Source organism: Urocitellus parryii, chromosome 8 (genome assembly GCF_045843805.1).
Source record: "Urocitellus parryii isolate mUroPar1 chromosome 8, mUroPar1.hap1, whole genome shotgun sequence".
Lineage (NCBI taxonomy): Eukaryota > Metazoa > Chordata > Mammalia > Rodentia > Sciuridae > Urocitellus > Urocitellus parryii.
In genome coordinates, this window is record NC_135538.1 from 78,764,323 (window position 1) to 78,788,025 (window position 23,703).

The 23,703-nt window shown below is 36.3% G+C and overlaps 1 protein-coding gene across 3 annotated transcripts in view; it reads left to right on the forward strand.

The window, feature by feature from the left end:
• Window positions 1–5,856: 5,856 nt before the first annotated feature.
• The window catches only part of Hmgn3 (high mobility group nucleosomal binding domain 3), a 30,940-nt gene continuing 13,093 nt past the window's right edge, over window positions 5,857–23,703 (forward strand). For 2 of the 3 annotated variants that reach the window (XM_026410842.2, XM_026410846.2), the window contains exon 1: window positions 5,857–6,042. In XM_026410842.2, the coding sequence (XP_026266627.1) occupies window positions 6,028–6,042 (15 nt within the window). In that variant the 5' untranslated portion in view covers window positions 5,857–6,027. The remainder of the gene's footprint in view (window positions 6,043–23,703) is intronic. The other variant, XM_026410854.2, reaches the window with a different exon arrangement.

Below are 23,703 nucleotides of genomic sequence, written 5' to 3' on the forward strand. Positions count from 1 at the left end.
TCCAGTTGCTACATGATAGTTTATAGAATGATTCATTTGATTCTCATATTCTTAAACCTGGGATTCTTCACTTTCATTGAGAAAAGAAAAACAATCTGCTCAGGAAGGCAGGGCTGTTGCGATGACGATGGTAATCGGGCTATTGGGTCTCTTACAAGCTCCCAGTGATTCTGGAATCTGAAGAAATATAGGAGACAACAGAAATGGGTAGACCCCCTGGTTAGAGGGCAGGGTGTGGTCCTATTTGAGAGCAAGCTGGCAATAACAGGAGGCCATGAGAAGATGTAACTCAGCCCTAGTGTTCACAACAACTCTTTACAGGTCTTCGTCATCTTGTAGCTTTTTCCTTAGGAGAATGGAAGTCAACCTTACTTTGCTGTGTCCTCACCATGAACCTTGAGGGTTTCTCTCAATTTTTGCATCCTTGAACCTGGCTAGTTCTTGGCACTGGACATGCTAATGCTCTGGCAAAAAGGGATTGCTAAACAAACGTGACCCAGTCCCTGTGTCCAGCTACTGAGCATTCTTAATTCATCTCCAAATGTCATTTGGGAGAAACAAAGAACAAATTAATTGCACTTTTGTGAGTTTAAGCAGCAGCAGCAAGAAGAAGGAGGTGAGGGAAATAGCACAGAAACTGAACTGAAAATGACTGAGGGTGGGAAAACTTTAAAACATTTGGGGTAAACAATCTACACACATTAAATTTGATTGAGGGCTGGGGAAAAAAGAAGTGGGTTCCTGTCTGAAGGTCGCAGAATGCTATGGCCCCTCTTGCTGTTAATAATTACAAGATATGCTTGTACAATCATTCGCATAACTGTGAGAGTGTGGCTTGCAGGACTTTGGCTTAGGACAGTCTCCCTAGGTTAGGTTCTCTTTGGGGATGTGGTGTCAGGGATTTTATTTTAATCTTGCAGGGGATCACGAAGTTGCCTAGAGTGACGCTTGGGAAAATGGAAGAGATGTTTTTCTGGGTATCAGGTTGTGAATAGTTTTTAATCACCCTTCAGTCCCCCTGCAACTAAGGAAGAGGAAGAATGTGAAAAAAAACAGCTAGGGCCTAGCTAACCTGGAATTAAGAAATGAAGCACAAGCTGAGGTCTATCAGGAAGGAGTTTTACCTGTAGAACTATGCTCCTGCTTTGAAAGTGTGTTAAAAAGTCATCAGGATTTATAGATATATATGATCAAAATCTAAGTGCAGTTGGCCCTTTTTATCCACAAGTTCTACCTCCACAGATTCAACCAACCACAGATCAAAAATATCAGGGAAAAAAAGTTACATCTGTACTAAACTTGTGAACCTTTTCAACCTGTTATTATTCCCTTAAAAATACCATAATGACTGTGTTCATAGCATTTACATGGTGTTAGGTACTAGAAGCAATCTAGAGATAGATTCCAAATACACAGAGGATGCATGTAAATTATATGAAAATACTATGCTATTTTATAAGTAGACTTATGCATCCCCAGATTTGGTTATCTATAGGGGATCCTGGAACCAGAGATGACTATACCAGCATTTAGTGTATATTTGTTAAAAGAAGAGGCCTGGTCTAGAATTCTCCAATTCTAGTGTAAGAATAGTCTGAGAAGCTAATTGAAATGTGGATTCCAAGGCCTAATAATAAGATTTCAATTCAGTATGTTGGAACTGGGGTCTAGGAATATGCATTGTTGTCAAGTAGCTCGTGTGATTTGGAACCAGTGGCTCTTGGATTGTATTGGTTGCTTTGTAAAATCTAACCTATAAAAATGAAACTTAGTGAAAAGTTAGCATGCATGGGGGCTGGGATGTGGCTCAAGCGGTAGCGAGCTCGCCTGGCATGCGTGCGGCCCGGGTTCGATCCTCAGCACCACATACAAACAAAGATGTTGTGTCCGCCGAAAACTAAAAAATAAATATTAAAATTCTCTCTCTCTCTCTCTCTCTCTCTCTCTCTCTCTCTCTCTCTCTTTAAAAAAAAAATGTTCAAAAAAAAAAAAAGAAAAGTTAGCATGCAATCACATTAGAAACTTGAGTGACAAAATGCAAACCAAATGGAGTATTATTTTGCTACCTTTTGTTTGTTGTTTTGTTATACTTTTGAATGCACCTGAGAATTCTTTGGCCTATTTACTGAAGGACCATAACATACCCTGGAATTACAGAGCTACCACAAGCAACAATGTACAAATTCTAGGTCTGACTTCTCCAGCAATTAGCCATTACTTAGAGCAAAAGTCTAAGGAAGCTGCACCTGCCTCATAGAGGGAAGGGGACAGACGAAAGAGGGATGTTTTTTACAAAATGATCCTCTCCATTTAAAGTTTCCATTCAAAATTTCCTTTCAAGATATGCAGATCAAACACCATTTTTTTTTCCAGAGGATCAAATTTCTGGAGCCCCAGAGTTCCACAAACTTCATTAGCTGTGCAATAATTTTAAAATATTTTTCACCAAGACCAATAGTAAAAATTCATTTCACTACACACATAGACACACACACACACACATAAATACACATGCACCACATGTATATCATGTGTGTTTATGTGCACATATATCAAAAATGGAAACAATCATTTTATAAAAAATTACTTATCTCTGCCATGTGAAAAAGCATTCTGGTTTTCTATGCTTGGCCCTTTTTCTTTCCTTTCTCTACTTCTTTCCCTCTCTCTCTCCATTTCCTTGGTGATAATCATAACACTGTAAATAGTTTTGCCTTGTTGTTCGAAAAATGCTGAGATAGGTGTAGAATTCCAACAGTTCTGAGGAGGAAAGACAGAAAAAGGGAGTTAGATAAACAAAGTTTATTCACTAATTTGCCTCTTTCATTCTTACGCAGTAACTCCCTTAATTTACCTATTGTCTATCTTAGCTAATGTAGCATCTGTATCCTATAAAGATGCTTTTACTATTTTAGAGTTTTATAATTTGAAAACAACAGAAATGCTCAGTGAAATTTAATAAAAAACAAATGAGTCTTTACTTCTTACCAGGGTGTCCTCTGCACAATCTTGCACATGGTGTGCTCATTTCTGCCCAGGTGTCTTTATCTCTTAAACTGGAATTCTAGCTACCTACTGATCATTCTTTTTGCCTATTCTTCTAACTTCCAGTGTTGCCAGTGGAGATCAGTGTTGATTTTCCCAGATCTTGAAGGCTACTAAAGGAACAAGGGAGAACACTCCCTCCTCCAGTCCCACTCAGTCAGGTGCAATCCACATCAAAGGACAGATAACCGTTTGTATTTTTCAACCAAAGTTGTTAGTTTCAGTATTTGTAAATGAGCTAAAAGGCTCAAATGACTCAAGTTTCTTCTGCAATCAACTTTCTTTTTCCAGCTAGCAAGCTTCGATTTCATTACAATCATTTTATTAGGTGCATTTAAAATAATCGCAATTTTGTTTGCTGTTGTTAACTGAGCATTTGTCCTTGCAAGATATCAACTAAAGAAAACAATTTTGTGATTCTTAGCCCAAAAGACTAAAGACTAAAGCTTTCTTCTGACACTTTTAAATTTTCATAAAGAAAAACAATTCAACCCAGATCTCAAGTGCTACCCAACATCTTTCCCGTACATCATATTAAAACTATCTTCCCAGGCCAGTGTGTATGCCTATAATCCTGGTAGCTGGAGAGGTTAAGGCTGGAGTAATCCCAGTAGCTGGAGAGGCTAAGGCTGGAGGATTGCAAATTTAAGGCCAGCCTCAAGCTTCAGCAACTTAGCAAAACCCTAAGTGACTTAGTGAGACACTGTCTCAAAATAAAAATATAAAAATAAAAAGGGCTGGGGATGTGGCTCAGTGGTTAAGCACCTTTGGTGTGTGTGTGTGTGTGTGTGTGTGTGTGTGTGTGTGTGTGTGTGTGTGTATCTTCCCTGACTTTTTTTTTAAAGAGAGAGAGAGGGAGGAGAGAGAGAGAGAGAGAGAGAGAGAGAGAGAGAGAGAGAGAGAGAGAGAATTTTAATATTTATTTTTTAGTTTTTGGCAGACACAACATCTTTGTATGTGGTGCTGAGGATTGAACCCTGGCTGCACACATGCCAGGCGAGCGCGCTACCGCTTGAGCCACATCCTCAGCCCCTTCCCTGACTTTTTTTGAACTATCACTGTTGGCAAATTAACTTTAAAATAAGCCATCTTCATCATATTATTTTAATGGTAAATTTATTAATTTCTACATTTTTATGAAGCTCTAAAGCAATGAATAGGTTTTATCTTTGTTCTTTCGAGTATATTGTCTTCCACTGAATGCCAAAGAGCAAGGAATCTACCAAAGACAATCGGTGTCAGGACAAAATGATAAAGACACTAATTTGGAAAGACTTATTGACCATAAATAAGTCAATAGGAGCAATTAAAAATAGTAATGATAGCAGTAGATTGAAGCATGCCAAATAATAATAGCAAAAGACTGAAAACATACCATGAGTTTATAAAGATATTCCAAAAAGAAACTCATCAATCCATTCTAGAGTTTGAAAGAATATCAATTCATTTATTCTGAAAATTAAGAAATAAAAAGTAAGGTATTAAAATGTATTGCTTGATTGCATTTACAGCCTCCATGTGACCAAATTGGATTTGGTCATATTTGTAGTTTAAGGCTTCAGTACATTTTCCTATGATGTGAACTTTGCCTTCTAAGATGATTCTGAAACCAAACTTGCCTAATTTTGTTTTTCAATAATTTTTTATGAATGAAATCATTCAGTATGGTCTTGTGTATTTGGCTTCTATCACCTACCATTTTTGTTGTTTATCCATGTAGGACCATTTGTTTCTTTTTATTGCTCAGTAGTACTCCGTTGTATGTATTTATCACAATTTATTTAACCATTCATTGGCACTTTTACTGCATTTGTTGAAATGATCATATTTTTCTTTTATTACATTATTATGGTGAACTACATTAGTTGATCTTAAATTTGTATCCTCAGGCTAAACACTGGTCACATATTATTCTTCAAAGGTTGAGTTTGATTTATTAAAATTTTGTTCACTACTATGTTTACGAAGCATATTGGTCTATAATTTTCTTTTCTTTTGAGTTTTTTCACTGGTTTTGTTACCAGGGTAAAATTACTCTTATAAAATAAAGTCATAAGTATTTTTGAAATGCCTGTTCAATGCACTGCAGAACTTCGAGAAACATTAAACTATGCACAAAATATGACATGATAGGTGTCATTTAAACATGTGTTTCAAATATTTCTAAACTCGTTCATTTTCGCCCTGGTTGTTATTTCCATAGAAAACATATTCTAATCATCTTCACACCTAGCTTGAGGTTGGCCGAATTAGTGGGTAACTTGTAATCATGGACTTTAGAAAATATTAGTGGGTAACTTGTAATCATGGATTTTAGAAAATAAGAGCTAAGCAAGTTTAGGGATTCCTGTTTCTAGATTCCTAGAGGGGGAAACTGAGATCCTCAAAGATTGCAAGACACTTGTAGAAGTGAGCACCTTCCTAACCTTTACTAGTCTCCATCTTTTCAACATTCATCACAAGCTTTTTTGGGTAAGAAATAAGTAAACTACCTACTGGGTATATATTTATATTGTCAAGTTAATGCGTCCATCCGTACATTTTTTTTTCCTTCTATAAAGATGCATACCGTTCTAATTGATACAATCCAAAGAAGCGGCAAAACAATAAAACTCCAGGATTGTGTGGCCCGAAGGCTACTAGTTGAACTGGGCATGCTCAGTCGCCAGGCAGATTTTTCAGCGAAGTGGAAACTACAACAGCGCGTACAGTGCGCGCGGAGGTGGGCGTGCCCTCGTGGAATTTAGAACGTTGCCTCAGCCAATGGGGCCTCGCGGCCGGCTGAGGGAATCTCTCATTGGAGGAACGGGAAGCGAAAGAGTGGAGGGCCTCGGGAGGGAGCCGCGGAGGTGCAGGTCGGAGAGGCCGGGCTACGTTGTGCCCTGCGCGTGAACAGCTGCAGCGGCAGAGGCAGCATCCAACCGCGGTGCCAGCAGATCCAGCCCGTTGCTTTACTTTTTTTGCTGCACCAATATAGTCATTATGCCGAAGAGAAAGGTAAGTCTTACCTAAAAAGATTTTCATAGGCCTTCAGTTGCGCTTACAGCAAATCCTGTCTTTGCCGTGGACGCGCTGAATTCGCGCAGTAGTAACTCGGGAATTGGGGATCTCTTTACTGCTCCACACTTGTTTTCAGATGCCTGTTGCAGGCATTACTCTCTCTCTTCTTCTCTCCCACCTTCTGTCCCCATCGATCTCTGAATGTTACTTTCTCTCCAGCGACGGGGCTTCCCCTCTTTAGGAACTCATTCTCACTAGAATGGTTTGCACTTCCAGAAAAAGCAGCAAAAGAGATTTCTATTTCCCCTTGTAGGAGAAGAGTTTTCCTCTTTACAAACTCCAGGTTGTGATTAGTGTGAAAGAGAAATCAACGAGAAGAGGAAAAAACTACGAGCATTAAGAAATCGAAAATAAATAAATAAAATCTGGCAGATGTTGAGATTGTCCCCATATGGGCCGTGCCCACTGTGCCGCGGTAGCTCTGAGGCTAAGAGGGAAAGCCATGTTTAAAATAGCGCCCACCCCCTGCTCTCCTCAGCTGTAGACCCGTATGTACCAACTCTGGTGTCAGTCAGGGCTGGGGACTGCGCAGGCGGGGCCCCGGCGGCCTGGACGTACTAGTAGTTCGCTGTGAGAGCCGCGGAGTTGGCAGCGTGAAAGATCTAAACGTGCCGCGGACGCCTGGCGTGGCTGGTCCAAGGTCAGGGGCCACCGGGTTGTCTCTGAACTCACACTGGTTCGTTCTAGCGCTCGTCGGTGCACTGAAGGAAGCGGGGTCATTTGAGACTTCCCCGGCTTGTTGAGGACTGTGTGCCCTCACACACTGTGTTCCTTTCCGCTCAGGCCTCTTACACCAAGTACCACGTGTGGGGGCACATACTTCCTTGGGGTCGGGATGCGACTTGACATTGTTCCAGTAAGAGAAGGAAATCTTTCTACCTTCCTGGGGAAGCTGGTGTGTGACCCAATGGTTACTAAGAAAATGCTTTGCACCTTCCAACCAAAGTGCCCCAGGGTTTCCAACAAATCAATAGTGTGACTATTAAACTTGAAGTGAAATTACAAATAATAAACTACCTTATTAATTAAAGACTGTGGACTGGGTGGGGGGGAGGGAGGGAGGGAGGTGAAAGAGAGAGAGAGAGGGGAGAGAGAGAGTGAACTATTTTAAAATACTGGACCTTTTAAAATCCAGAATCTTTTACATTCTTATTTGTTATCACCGAGAATTTGGAGTAGACATGTCTCCTACTCCTCTTTTTTTAAAAAATAATAATAATAATAATAATTAAAGCAGTTTTTAAAAAAATTCTTGAAGAGTTCCATGTAAACATACTCTGTGCCTCATGCTTTTGACTTGCATTATCTCATTGAATCTCAGAACTCTTTGAGCAGGTATTAACCTCATTGAACTGTACTTAAGACATAAATTACCCAACCTCTCACCAACCCATAGGTAATAGCAAAGATGGAATCAAATTGCTGTAAATCCCACAGTCCTTACACCCGACCATTATTTACTCTTCATTTAGTGATAGGTGGGACAAGAGGAATTTAGGAAATCTAAAGGGACTTCTAGCTTAAGAAGATGGATGGTATTTTAAGAATATTAGTATTTAGGACTCATTATTTAAATTTAATTTTTATAAAAGTATTTATTTTTTAGTGCTACTGTACTAAAACGAGTATTTTAAACTGATGTTACCATTTTCAACATTTATCTGAGGGTTAATGATGGGTTTGGACTTTTAGTGGAACCCAATGAAATAATCAAGAAATGAATTATAAAGTAAATTGGAGCCATCTTGTTCCCTGGGAATTATAACAAATGTTTAGATAAACAGCAGGTTAGATGTGCATCTTTATGTACAATAAACCCAAACTTTGGAACTTTACCTTGTTCAAGAACCAGAGCTGTTAAAACCATCACCCTGACTTTATGTCACTGCCCACGACAGAAGGGAGCAAAAGAAGAGCAGTAGAACAACTGGTTTTGGAAGGCAAGAAAGAACTCCTATGAATGAGCTAACCAACAGTTCTATGTCTACGGGCAAATCTGTATACAGGCACCTATATGTGGTTCTTTAGGACATCTGAAAGTTTTTTAGAGATGGAAAACTCTCCTTTATTAATGGGAAGGGTTTTTTATTTATACCTAGAGCTCAAAAACCTGGGTTGATAACCTGAGCTGAGGTAACCACAGATTAAACTTGTCAGGGCCATCCCATCTCTATCAGTCAAACCTTAGAGCTGTCCCATGGAATCCTGGAGTTCATGGAACTTACATTGGCAACCACTGTCAATAGGTAAAGCCTACCTCCATATAAGGGGGAAAAAAAGAAGGAGGTAGAGAACTGGAGATGATCCATGCATAGCTCTTGGAGATCTGTACAGTTGGATAACTGCCAAAGCATTTACGTACTACTTCACAATATTTTCTTTGCCTGAACAACTGCCGATTCTACATTATAATCAGCTTCAAAAGTGCCCCCATGGCAATACATTTTTGCCATCTTAGTTCCTTGTATCTCTTTACCTTGAAATCAAGAAATGTTATTTAATGAACTTCTTTCTAAGTTGTCCTGCAGAACAAGAAGTGGTACTAGTAAAGTCAATGAAAAGATCTGGAGTCCTAGTACTATTTTAATGTTGTTAAGGACATGCAGTTTGCTCTCTTAGAGCTTATGTTTAATTTAATGAAGGAATAAGACTAGCAGGCACAAAACAGTTCAACAACATTTAGTCCATGCATATGTTGCAGAATGTTTAGTAAGATTTCAAAGGCTCTACCATAGATAAGAAAACAAAACTGAATTTGGACTGGTCTTGAAAATGTGGATAGGACTCAAATACACAAAGACAAAATCAGAGTCCTTTCCTGTTATCAGGCATTCGAATGCCCCTTCTGATTGTATCTTTATATGACTAGGTCTCAGTTACACAACTTCTAGGCCATAATATCATCTGCATGTAATATAAAATGGTCTTATTAAATGTAAGTTTTATGTATATATTTGTGGATAATAGTCACAGCAACATTAATAAAAAAAAATTATGACCACTGTGTTATTTTTTTAAGCAAGATAGCACTTAACAATGTGACCTGTGTCTGAGTTTGTAAGATTTAAATCAAGTTGAGTTTCCTGTTTTACTTAATGGGTGATGAATGAGTGAAAGAGCAGGGCAAATATAACATTCATGGACTTCGGGGGACTGGCGGTGGGACAGTGAGTAACTGAGTTCTAGGCTATTCTGATCAAACATCCACAAATGCTTGCAGTGGTCATGTCATTAAGTGATGATCTGATGTTCTAAAAAGAGGCATGAGCTAGCAAGGCCTAGAATCACAGTTCTGGCATGATTAGCAAGAGCAAACACATTTTCACATCCTTTTTATTTTTCTAGTTCCTCATCCCTACAACTTTTGTGTCTAGTATTCAACATTGTAAATTCTCTACTGAAGCAATTTATGAATTTGTCAGGCAAGCAGTGGTCTCTTTCCATTTAAGGGATAAAGGAAGAAAAGAGTCTGTTGACACCTGACTTTGAAATTTTAAGTTGGATTTTTATCTTTTTTTCCAAATGGAGAGACCCATTAGCATTGAGGTTGGCATAGGGAATGCTTAATTAACAATGCTCAAGATTTCTGATAATCTTTCAATAGAATATCATTTGTTATAATAGCAAAGACAGAAACTATAAGTGAATATATATATATATATATATATATACACATATACACACACACACATTTAGCTAGATGAAAATAAATGGTTCAATATAGAAAAAAACCCAAAGTTTTAAATTTTATGAAAAGATGGGAAAAGTATTTGTACTGGATATCACTGAAAACGTTTTGCTATTTTAAGAAGGTAAGAGTCTTATATATCTTTATGGAAAAGATGGATATCCTTATTGGAAAAATATTACCCAAGTAGATGAAAATGTTTAGTTTTACTAGAAGTCAAAATATGTACATTATTAATAATGATGAGGTTTTTTTTTTAAAATCTGGTTAAAAAAGATTGAAAGTATCACAGTCCAGTGCACTCTCAAGGAATGTGGATGAGAGTTACATTTCCTTAAAAAATAAATAAATAAAAATAACTTATTGAAGATGACCTGCTTACTATAAAGTCCAATCATCCATTGAAAATGTACAATTTGGTGATTTTTAGTAAATTGAGAGTTACTCAACCATTCCCTTTATCCGGTTTAATAGCTTTTCCATAACCTCAGAAAAGTTCCTTATATTGTTTGCATCCAACCTCTATTTCCATCTCAGCCCTGCACAGTATACTTTTTTTATCTCTAGGTTTGCCTTCTCTGGGAATTTTATATAAAAGGAATCATACACCATGTAGTCTTTTGTTTCTGATTTCTTTCACTCTGCATATTGGTTTTGATGTTCATATATGTGGTAGCAGGTATCGATGCTTCATTCTTTTTATTGTCTAATAATATTCCATTTATGGATGTACTACTTTTTGTTTATCTTTTTACAAGTTGATGGACATTGGATTGTTTCAACTTCCAGTTATTATAAATAATTCTGTGATGAATATTTGTGTTTAATTCTATGGATATATATTTTCATTGAAGATTCTGAAAAGTAGAACTGGTAGGTGATGTGAAAAATCTATGTTTAACATTTCAAGAAACTTCCAGACTGTTTTCCAAAGGGCATGAGGATTCCAATTTCTCCACCTCCTTGTTTATACCGGGTATAGTAAGGTGTTATTTGCTCATAGGCATTCTAATAAATTCTATTTAATTTCCGTAATAACTAATGATAATGAGCACCTTTTCATATGTTAACTAGCATTATATGTATTTTTTAAATAAATGTCCGTTCACATAATTTTTGCTCACTTTTAATCTGGGTTGTTTATCTTATTAAAGAATTATAAGTGTTCTTTATATATTTTATATATAAGTTCTTTATCATATGTATGATTTGTAGATTATTTTCTTTCAGTTTTTGCCTTTAATTTTTTTTATTGGTGCCTTTTGAGAACAAAAGTTTTAAACTTTTATGTAGTTCATTTAGTGTCATATATAATAAATTTTTACTTCTATAAAAACAGAAGCTTAATAGATCTAAATGTTATATTTAGCTGTATTATACATTTTGGCTAATTTTACATATGAGATAAGGATGTAAATTCTGCTTTTCTTTTTTTTTTCTTTTTCTTTTTTCTTTATTTTCACATGCAAGTTATTTCAGCACCATTATTGAAAAGATCATCCTTTCTGCACTGAATTGCCTAGGCACCTTTGTCAAAACTTAGTGCATTGTAAATGTAAAGCTTTATTTCAGGGCTCTCAATTATGTTCCATTACCTTAATTCTGTCCTTACACAAAAACTTGTTTTCTATGATTTTGTAACAAGATTTTAAATCTGATAGTGCCAGCCCTCCACTTTTAAAAATTAGGTTCTTTGTGTTTCCATATAAAATTTAAAGTCAGCTTATAAATTTCTACACAAAAACTCACCATAATTTTGATAGAGATAGATTTGAATCTATAAATTAATTCGAGGAGAATTGCCTTCCTAGTGGCAGGTCTCCCAATCTGAATATGAATGGGCCTGCCATCCTTAAATTCTTTCTGAGTTCAGTTTAGTTAAATATTGATATGAAACCTATATTTGAGTAAAGGCTCAAAAATGTCAGGGCTGTACATTTCCTTCATTCAATCCACTCCATGTTAAACATACATTCATTGAGCATCACCTTTATGCAAGGTACACCGCCTTGGGAAATTAAGTGAAGAAGTATTATTTTTTTCAACCCTTTTAAGAGTGAATGAGTTAAAGTCCTTGTCATTAAGGATCTTTCAGTCTCACAGGGTAGGTAAAACAGACATACATATAAATATTTACAATTCATGGCAAAAAGTGATAATTAGCCATGAGGAAAGTTATGAGCTTTGAGCATCCAAAGGTTTGGCCAACCTGAATGTCCAGAGAAAAAATACTAACAAAGAATTGTTTAATTAAAGGGTTGAGGTTGTGGCTTTTAACATTTTTTTTAGCAGTGCCCAGAATCTATTTTGATGTTTTTTTTCAAGCATGGAATATATATTATTCTAATTAGGATCCCCATCCTTGTGAATATACGTTATATTAAGATTAGACAAAGAGGACTGAAGGGAAAGGAGGAGGATAGGAATAGGAAAGACAGTGGAATGAATCTGACATAACTTTCCTATGTTCATGTATGAATATACCACATAAATCTCAACCTCTGATTTTTAAAGGTTGTTGTCTGGCACCATGTTTCTAAATCAGCACAAGTTATTTGATCAATTACCTATTTCTGAATGAATCTGTATTGTAATCCTCCTAATTTGACTTGACCATGAAGTCTTTATTTGTTCTGATCTTTCTTTTATTCCCCATAACACCTACCAGAGGTGCTGTATTCGTTGAGTAGATCAAAGAATTGTTTTCAAGGGGAGAAAGTAGTTAAGTAGAGAGTAGTTAAATATTTCATATGCTTTTTGGAAAAAAAAAGTCCAGTGTGGTTCTAGCAGTCACCATTTAGCAGCTATATGATTTGGGGCAGCTTACTTGGCCTTTCCTTAAACTCCTATGATCCTAATTCTCTAGGACTCAGTTTCTCAGGGTAATAATATGTTCTACCTCATTGAGTTGTTGTAGGAGCTAAATGAGATGGTGAATATAAAGTACTTAGCACCATGGCTGGCAAGGGTAAAACAGTCAATGAATACTCATTATTGTGATGATGATATTTTTAATTAGTAAGAGAGCCACAATGAAATAATAAGCTTGTAATAAACCTCAAGCTTCGTTTTATAGGAGGACACATGACACATACAGTGGATGGGGAACAAGTAGACCTCATCCTGGATGCCTAATTAACTGCAGTTATGGAAGTAGATATTCAAGGGCCAAATAACAAATGTAGTGCTTTTGAAAGAACATAAGCTTTAATTTTGTGCATTTTTACTTGGTTGATTTTTCTCACAGAAAAAAAAATGTTTAAAAATATCTCCATATAACATTAAGATTCCCTTGGCAAATCAGTTAAGTAATCCTCTTTTCCTATATTTTCCCCCTAAAACGCTGCTTTTGTTTACACCAAAGTTAAATATATTCCACTTTTCTGCAGGGTACAATTTGGAAATGGTGACTGAAATAAATACCATTTAAGCTGTCTGCTTTCACAGTACCTAGTGTGTTGAAATATGATGTTAGTCTCCTGAGTAATTTAAAAATCGGAGTTGAAGATAAACCAAATCAAAATGTTGAATTTCTTTTTCACTGACTGCTTATTTATTGTACATTTTACTGTCTTATTGAAGAATTCAGTCATATCACCTACTGGTTGTTGATTGAGGTAGGTATTGAGTCCAGTAGTCTTATATCTTGTGGACATGTCCAAAAACAGAGCCAGTTAGATGTGCCCAAGGCAAATGCATGTTCAGTCACACAAAACAAACAGTAAGCATTTTCAGAAGTAGGGAAACAGATTAATTTTAAATTTCAAAGTTGGTTTCAAATTTTATTATATTAAAAGGAATTTGTATCAGTAATCAACAGAAATGTATTTATTATTTTAAAATTTAAAATAGCTACCATCATTGAATGTCTGTTTTAACAGTTCTGAGCTATGTGCTTTATATTCATTAAGCACCTTGGTTCAATGACATTATGTGAAATTATTAGAAATAAGCTTGTACAGGAAGTATTATAGTATAATTTTGCAATGTTCTCATAATAGTTCTGTGAGGCTGTCCTCATCTCACAGAGAAGCCTTATTTATTATGACTATCTAGTATTCAGGGGACTTTCTATGAGTCAGGCACCATTTTTCACACTGTATTAGTAAACAGTCTCCCAACCACTCAGTAAGATGTGGACTCTCTGTTCTTAGTTCCATTTTACAAATGAGGAAGTTGAGATACCTAGACACTAACACATTTCCCCAAGGCCCTGTAGAGCTGGAATTTCACTTCTACAAGTCTGGTTTGGAGCCCTTGGTCTTTTTTCAGGAAAAAAAATGATTCTTTTTAGTTATGCATGACAGAGGAATCCATTTTGTTATAATTATACAAGCATAGGATATATCTTATTCTATTTAGAGTCCCATTCTTATGGATGTACATGGTGATGGGATTCACTATGTTGTTTTCATGTATGTACATGGGAAAATTATGTCAGACAGATCCTTTGATCTTAATCAGTGAGCCCTTCAGCTTTTCTCACACACAGGAGAGAATACTGGGATTTAGTGAGATTAGGAAGTTTCCTTGGGCCACACAGTTTGGGAGTAAAGCAAAGCAGCACTTTGATTCAAGCCTATTTTACTCAAGAATTTGCTTTTAATCATAATACCATAATACTTCCCATACATGTTTATTTCTAACAGCTTCATATATTTTTATTTAAACTGAGATTCCTAAAGAATGAAAGAAGGAAGAATCCAGAGTGATATAAATATTGCATCATTTGTTTTAAAATGTTACCCTTTACTAAGACATAGGCTGATGCCATTCCTTCCAGACCCCAGTTATAGGATGTTACCCAACAAGTCATCAACATCTGTAGCCTTATCTGAAGGCTGGCCTCAGTCTAGGCCTGTGCTTGGTAGGAAGGCACATTAAGTCTCCCAGCATTTCAGTAACTAATGGTCTCTGGGATTATATACAAGATAATGTACACACACACACATATTTCTTCACTCAGCTACTGATTTTTTTTAATATTAAAAATCAAAAACTCTTTGTTTTCTTTACATTTCATCCTGAACTGGTGGCTTTATTCTTTCCAATAAACCATGTCTTACTTGTTTGTTATATATAATAATAAGGGTTTTTCCTCTATAACTAGGAACATGTGAATGCACTTGCATATTATACATTCTAGTCAGAGATTGTAATGAACATATTCAGCCATTACTTACTTAGGTATTGGATTTTAAAAATGAGCAAGTGCTTTTGTTTTCAGAACTCAGCAAATAAGAATCAAAGCTTAATAGCTATGAAAGTCTGTTATACATAGAATTACATGAATTTTTATTCCAGTGTTCTGGATTACCAGTTGATTAATTATAAACATAATTTTTTAAAGTGTATATTTTAAAGTATATATCATGTGCTCCTTGGACAAGGATACAGATTAAGATGTTTCTCAAAGTGGAAATTCTTCCTATTTAGCATCCCAAATCTGAGGCCAGTTTTGAAATTGGTAATGCCAACACAAGTCACTTTGAGTGGTGTGCTATTAAAGATATGAACTTTGAGGCAGCCTACCTTAGTCTGAATCATCCTCTTGTACTCACCAGCAATGTCATCTTCATAGGATTGTGGTAAGAATTAAATCACTTGATCATTGCCTTACATCTAAGTCCAATATTTATATATGTTTAATACTGTTATTCTTCGGCACTCCTTCCCTGGACTTTTCCCAAGATCCCACTGTCTGACATTCCCAGAATACACTGTACACTTCTGTTGTGTTGTAAATACAAGCATGTAAGCAGTTACAATGAATGAGTGAGATCTTCAAGTCCCTCCTTTCAAGTTTTACTGGTGAAGAAACTCAGGCCCACTGAAGTCAATTGTGAGCCAGACTGGAATTCAGTTTTCTGATCCAGCTGGGTGCTTTCTCCATGATCTCACCCATAAAAAAAGTAACACATGGAAAAGATACCTTAGGTGAAGGAGTCACCTCAGACTAAAGAGATGTAGATTATTTTAAATTATTTCTTTCATAGTACAGGTATACCTCCATTATTGAATTATGTATATTTACACTAATAAAATTGTATTGAACATACTTGAACATGACTTTATTTTTAGTTACCTTTTATATTTGATTATAAGTGAAATATTTTCCAAGTATCCCTCATTACAGTTCATCCAAAGCTTGCTCAGTTATTTTTATCTTGAATAACAAAATATTTATGGAAGACATAGTAGCCTTCAGTGACCTTGTTATTAATGCAGTACAGTTTAATAGAAGTTACCTGTGAAATTGATTAGCCAAACCAGGGAGGAAATAGCAAAGGAAATTTTATACAGGTTTGATCATTAATACGGTTAAAGTGACCTCTCAATTCCAACTATTGGTTATTTAAAGATTATTTTAAAAAGCAATGCTCAGCAAGGGATTCCAAACATAGAGCTGCAGGATGAATGAAAACCAATCATACCAACATTTAACATATGATCCTTGTGGCTTTGAGTAAAATTTCCAGTGTTTCATATGTCATAGGATATTTTAATTTAAGGGAACCTGTTATTTTAAAAAACCTCATGAGATTTTCATGGGTAATACCCCACTTGTGGGAAAATAACCTTGGATTAATCAATTAGTTTGTGTTAATATTAAATGAAGAGTGACAGAGTTAGGGATAGGCATATTTTCAGTCTATTTCATGGTGGATTATTTTAATTTTTTGGCCCCAGAATGGTTAGCTTCTGCTAATAAGCTTACTAGTGGGCTGCCTTTTTTTTTTCTTTTCTTTCTTTTAAACTTCCACCTCTGATTTATAACAGAATATGCAAATTAACTTTTAAAAGGACTTTTAAATAATAGAATAAAGATTTTTAAATATTGGTCAGCAACTTGGAGAAAAATCATCTCGATGTAATACATGTTCAAGGTTAAAGGAAGTGATCATTGTTTTGTTTGTACTGTTCCATCCCAGCTTTAACACATTGGTATGTATAACCCAGTGTTGAAACTAAATTTATTCTATGGCTGCTGATACATGGTTACTTGAGTTTCATGAATTCTCTTGGCTTTCGCCTTGAAGTTATAAGCAATAGCCCCAGTCAACGAAACTCTTAGAAGTAGAACTCTAAGAGCCTACACTTAACTGAAAAGACTTATTGGCACTTTAATATGAGAAAGGTCCAGCACTCCCACAGAGAATCCTGAGCCCTCTTCTCACAAGTGTCTGAAGACCATGGGCACAGTAGCCTTATTCTCCCCAGCTTCCTGCTATACCCTCAGGATCTCTCTCTGCAGTGGCAGATTCTTAGGCTGATGCCATCTAGGACAGTTCCCAAGCAACTGGTGTTTCATCTTCTCTGAAACCTTCCTGGGTTTGGAGGGAGAAAATGGGGCTCTATGGGGGGGGTTACCTCTGTTACTGCAAGAGAAACCCAACATTTATTGTGCATTCCTAATGAATGGCCTGTAGAATAAAAATTCCAAGTTTCTCTTCTGGACTGCTGGAAAGGCATAAGGAAATTATAGTTGTGTTCCCTTCAGGACACTTGAGCATCTTAAAGATGCACGACGCAGCACCTTTGTGTAAATTGGGAATGCAGATAGCATAATTGATCAGCTACTGAAATCATCTGCATACTTTCTGTCAGCTCCTCCCATGATGGCTAGAAAGAGAAGTTTTGTGTCCAGTTTCTTCATATCACACAGGCAAAGCAATTATGTGTCTTAAACAAGAAAGAAGGCAGTTTATGAACCACATTCATAAGACATTATTGAGATATATAGAAGATGCTGAGTGATTTGTAATTTGTGTCAGGGAATAAACATGGCACTATTAAGCTGGACTTAAAATATGAAAAAAGTTTGTTGCTAGTCTGTTTTTGTTTTCTCAGTACTGGATAATATTTTTATTTGGAAAAAAATTTAAAGCAGAAAAATCCAGGAAATGATATAATATACCTATTAACCAGCTGCCAAGATTTCACAGATTTGAATCTTTTTATTATATTTGCTTTGTGTCTTTTAAAAAAATAAATTGTTACAAAGTTTCCTTTGAAACACCTCCCTGGTCCCTTTTCCTTGTGTCCCTCCTTATAGGTAACTGTTATCATAAAATTGGTGTATATTCTTCCTTTCCATGTTTTATACTTTTTATGATGTTTACATATGTACATCCATAATATTAACATGTACATGTTTTATAATTTTCAAAGTGGAATCATGTATCTGTATTGCTCTGTGAACCTCCCTCACTTGACATAATGAAGGGGTATACTTTGTTTCAATATATAGTGATTACTGACATATTTGAACTTTTTCTGATGACTTATTGTATTTTCTATATATCACATTTTTCTTTTATTTTCTTTTCTTCCCTTTTATTTGTAAAATTTTGCTTCATTCCACCCCTCCTGATTAGGAAGGTTAAATATCCTATCCTATTTCTGTTCTTTGATTTTTTAATGGTAATCTTTTAATTTTATTTTAACAAAGCCTAAATTATTCTATATCTGTCATCCTTGAGCAAAACTGGAACCATGGCCTGCTTTCCTTTCTTATCTGTTCACCCCACTCCCATCTCCTGTGGTTATTACTGTTTAGAGCTTTGCTGTCCATCCTGCATGGCAGCCACCAGCTGCATGAGATTATTAAGTACTTACAAAGAATGAGAGCCTGAAGTTTCAATTTTATTTAATTTTAATCAACTTAAGTTTAAAAATTGTATAAGATTCAATTATTGGAAAATTTTAAATACATTTGAAACAATCTGGTTGAAAAAACTATAAATTTTTATGAATTCTAAGTATAGATATTCCCAATGAAAATCTAGTATTTGTATGGAGATCTGTTGTAAATGTAAAATACATACCATATTTTAAAGATTTAGTTTAAAACATTTGAAGTATCTAATTAATAATTTGTATGTGCTGGGCACCGTGGCACCTGCCTATAATCCCAGTGGCTTGGGAGGCCAAGGCAACAGGATCACAAGTTCAAAGCCACCCTCAGCAAAAATGAGGCACTAAGCAACTCAGTGAGACCCTGTCTTTAAACAAAATACAAAATAGGGCTGAGGATGTGGCTCTGTGGTCAAATGACCCTGAGTTCAATCCCCGATATCCACCCCTAAGATAATAATAATTTGTATGTTATTACATGGTGAAAGGATAAAAAATTAGATATATACCAGCTGAATAAATTATTGCAATTCATTTACCCATTTCTTTTTGCTTTTTTAATATGGCTGTTTGAAAATTTAAAATTACATGATATTTCTCGAAAAAGACAGCACTGGTCTAAGATTTCTATTAAAACTTCTTTTTAAACACACAAACAAGAGGTAGTACTGTCTATATGTAATAGTTGATTAGATTCACAATATATTTTTACCTGTATATGTGTGTGTTACTGGGGATTAATTCCAGGGTTTTTAACTTGCTAGGCAAAGTAGTAGGGCTCCACCACTGAGCTACATTCCCAACCCTTTCTTACTTTTTAGACTTCATCTTTCCATCCCCTTGCCTCAGCCTCCTAGGTAGCTGTAATTACAAATATCCCAGCACACAGGCCATTTCTTTTCATATGCTTGCCTTTCATCTAGATTAATTTTTCTTATTGCTGAATTTCATCCTTTAATGGTAGATCCTTGCTGAAAGAAAGACTTGGTAACCTCACTCGTGTTTGTATTGTGAAATGGCTTTATTTTGCCATTATTTGAATGATAGCTGGGTGAAGAATTCTAAGTTAATAGTTTTCTTCAACTCCTTGAACAATACTCTGTATTTTCTTACATTCATTGTAGCTGGTCGAGATGTAATTCTTTATAGGTGACCCATCTTTTAACTCTGACAATTTTTAAAATTTTTCTTATTTTTCTTGATGTTCTGTAGTTTTATGACAGTATGTGTTGTATTATTTTGTTTGTTTCAGTTTGTTTCCCATTTATTCCTTGATGTGTGCATAACTCCAGTTTGGGAAAATTCTCATCCATGTGTTTTTGCTATTCTCCTCGTACCTCTGCATTCTGCTTTAGAAATGTCGATTAGCTAGATGTGGAGCTTCTCAGTTAACTAGGTGTGCTGTAATTTCCTCCATACTGTTCATGTCTATGGCTCTTTGCATTCTGTGTTAATTCCTCAGTATTCTGTGACAGTTCACCATTTCTTCTACTGTGCCTCATCTCGAGTTTATCCTGTTTGAGTTTTTTATTTCAATGAGCTGGTTTTATTTTGAGAATTTTTAATTTCAAATTAACTAGTTTTTCTTTTATAATTATTTTGCTTCAGAACCTCTTATTTTTATAAAAGACATTTCAATATAAAATATATGTGCATACATAATATTTACATATATTTGATTTAGATAAGAATAATATCATTTACCAATAACTTTGTTTATCCCAGTCAAATCACCCTCTCTTACCCTTGCCCAAAGGTAACTTTAAGACAATTTTGTATTTATCTTTTTTTTTTTTTTGCTTTTTCTTATAGGTTTATCATGTACGTTTACTTTTAAACTTTGCTTTAGAATCATGCAATTCTTTTCTATTTTTTCCAACATTATATTTATAAGATTTATCCATGTTGATATGAATACCCATAGATCATTTGTTTTTAGTGCTACATATTATTTATTCTGTTCTATAATGTATTTAGCTATCCTCCTGGTGGTGGATATCTGAGTTGTTTCTAGTCTTTAATAGATTTTAGCTTATTGTATATTCTTGATATCCTTTTATTTTATGCTCCTGTGTCCTTGGATTTTCTATACCATCCTTTGTATAATTGTTAGTTAGCTACATTCATATTATTCATTTTATTATTTTTAAGTCTTGAGATCTGCTTGAGCAAGCACCCCCCACACTTATTTTCTCTTTGAGAAATGAGAGAGATGACAGAAAACAAAGCCTCTGGCACACATAAAGTGAGAGAACACACAGGAATAACCCTACCTAAGCAGCTGCCTAGAAAAACACAAGAAACAACAAAAAATTAAATCACTTTTGGAGAGAATGGGTATGAGGATCTTGCCTAAGGTAGTCTTAACACTGGGTGTGGGGAAAAATGACTCTCCAGTTAAGCCCTGATATGTGGTCACACTCCACACCACCTGTGTGTCCTTGAAAACTAAGCCTGTGTTCTAAGAATGTAGTAAAATTGACCCTTATGCATCTTAAATACCACATCAGCTATCAGGGATGCCTTGTTTCTTTGGCTTAGAAATACAGTGTTCCCACTGAGTGGAAGACACTGGGTCTACTATGCCAGTAATCCCTAGACCCCTTAGAATCTGTTAGGACCTGGAACACATTTGTAAGCCTCCATCTGGAATTCATACAAACTCCTCTAGGACACAGCAGCCCACTCTGCTCTAGTGTCCATCAGATTCCTGATGAACATTCCACCAGCCCCTCACAGACAGCACCTTGTCATGATGGGCAAAGGTGTGACTTATGCAGTTGAGGGGAAGAAATAAATAGTGTCCATGCACTTCTGCCCTTTTCAATGCTTTATTCACTCAAATCACTCAATACAATTTTACTCTATAGGTTCTTAATCAAGAAAATGACAATCATTAATGCTAGGCACTGTAATAGACAGCAAACAATTCTAGGTTAATTCTAAGTACTGCAAACACACTTAATCATGACAGGCTCATGACAGATATTCCTTCTGCGTTCTAAGCTCAAGTACCAGATCTAAAATCTCAAGCCTTAGGCTTTAAGTCCAGCAGACATATCCTTACTCAGACCATAGTGATCAGGTCAGGAACTGATGGAGGCTTCCTCTGATGTGGAGCTGATGGCCGGCTGAGGAGAGGGTCATAAGGAGAATTCACTGTTCTCACCAGGGTCAAAATGTGGCTGTAGAGTTTGAGAGCAGTGAGAACAATACAGAGGATCAGGCAAATGAAGAGAAGAGTTGGGATGTCAGTCCAGGTCCTCATCAAGCTCTCCGGCATGTGGGCATCAGTGTTGTCTAGCTGAATATCTGTTCATTTACACTGAATTTTGGGGCTTCTGACAGCTCTTTCAATCCCTATCAGCTGGTACCGTGTTTCTCAGTGATGTCATTTGTCCTGAGGTTAAGGCATCTGAGCTGGTGGTTCCCACCCTGATTTTCTCCGCCTCTTGCTTTATCAGGGCAAGGGCAACATGACAGAGACTTCATTCTGAGTTTTGTCTGGGTTGTGAGAAGTGACTTGTCTATGTCAGGCTATGCCTGATGATTACATTAGAGGGTTCCGTAGGTGTGCCTAGTGAGACTGCAGGTTCAAACTGGAGTTTTAAAATGGAGTTGCTTAGGCTAAGGCCTAAGGCCATCTATACACACCTGATACATACTTACCTAATAATGACCAGTACCTATACCATTTAAACTTACCCTGTAGAGAGTGATGCTTCCTCAGCTCCATTCTCATAGTGAAGTTTCTGGCTTATAGCCAACCAGAGTTACCTGCCCCTTGGTGGTTGCTCTGGATCAGCCATGTTCACTTAAAATAATCCCTTCATGCCAAAATTCAGGCCCTCTTTGCTGATTTCTGTCAATCCAGTCACCAGATGCTCCGTGGTCCACCTGCCCGCTGACTTGTCCTAACGTCAGTTCTTGATAGTGCCTAGATTCTCAAGAGCCCCCGGGGAGTGCCCTCCATCTGGTTGCCCTATGTATCCCCCACCTCCATGCTGGCCCAACTCTGCACTTGGGCCAGCTGAGGGAGTCTCAGACACATGAGTAGACATTTTTGTTTGTCCATGGTTCTCACCCTATTGACGGTTCTTGGTTCAAACTGGATTAGTGTAAACCTGCTGTGTCCTGGTAAATTGGGCAAAAACCCCTTTGCCTTGGTATTCCCTGCAGCCCATTTAACTCACCTCATTCTTCACATCAGCCCATTAGAAGGTTGAAGTATATCTCAACCCTTCCTTTCCTACTTCTTTGTCATTCCTTACAACTGATGGGGACAAAAAGCACTGGGCTTTTGTTTCAATCTCTTCATACCATGGCCTCCTCCTTTCTCTACCCACATGACTAAGTGTAAATGGTAGAGGGGGATAATTATAAATTTTTTATTGGTTGTTCAAAACATTACAAAGCTAATGATATATCATCTTTCATACATTTGACTCAATTGGGTTATGAACTCCCATTTATAAATTTATGAAATCAACATCCTATAGTAGGGGGTCTTTCCAAAATAGTATACCTGTGAGGTAACAGAAAACAGATGACCAATTTACATGGAATCTGGACTTAGGAAATGTGATCAATATCTGAATATCTATTGAATATAATTTCATATGTTATAATTCAGAAGACAACTTAAGATCTTGTGTCTTTTCTGTTTCATAGCATCTGTGTAACAATTCAGTTTAAGAGATGCTTTCTCTAATCTCTCATTTGATCATGAGCATGACCTTTTGAGTTAGTTGTCATTATCATCTGTCATTCTTGGGTGAAGAGAATGAGCCTCTGTGATCAAGTCATCATCCCTAATCTTACACCTCCTAGGTAGAGAGCCAAGTTTCAAGCCAAGTGTCTTGATACTGATCCCAGTGTAAAGAAAGGTTATTCTTAATTGTAATTTTTTATATTCTTATTCATAGAAAGCCCTTTTGGAGAGATTTTCATCTAGAGTTGTAGGACATCACTTCTAGAGTCTTAACGTTCATTCATCCAAAGGCATTAACATTTTTAGTATACCTGCTTTTCTGATGCATTTTTCCTACTTTCTTCTTTTTAAGTAATTTTCATCCAATACAAACATTATTGGATCAGTGTTTAGAGAGTGATCTCTTGATCATATTGCTTGCCTCTAATACACTGCCTTGAAAATTTTAAAAATAATGTCATTAGCATATTTTTTCCTGATAATAGCTATGTGCTGCTTCCTTAACTTCCTAACTATTACAGATAGAGGGTACCCCAGACTGAAATCTACTGAGTGACCTTAT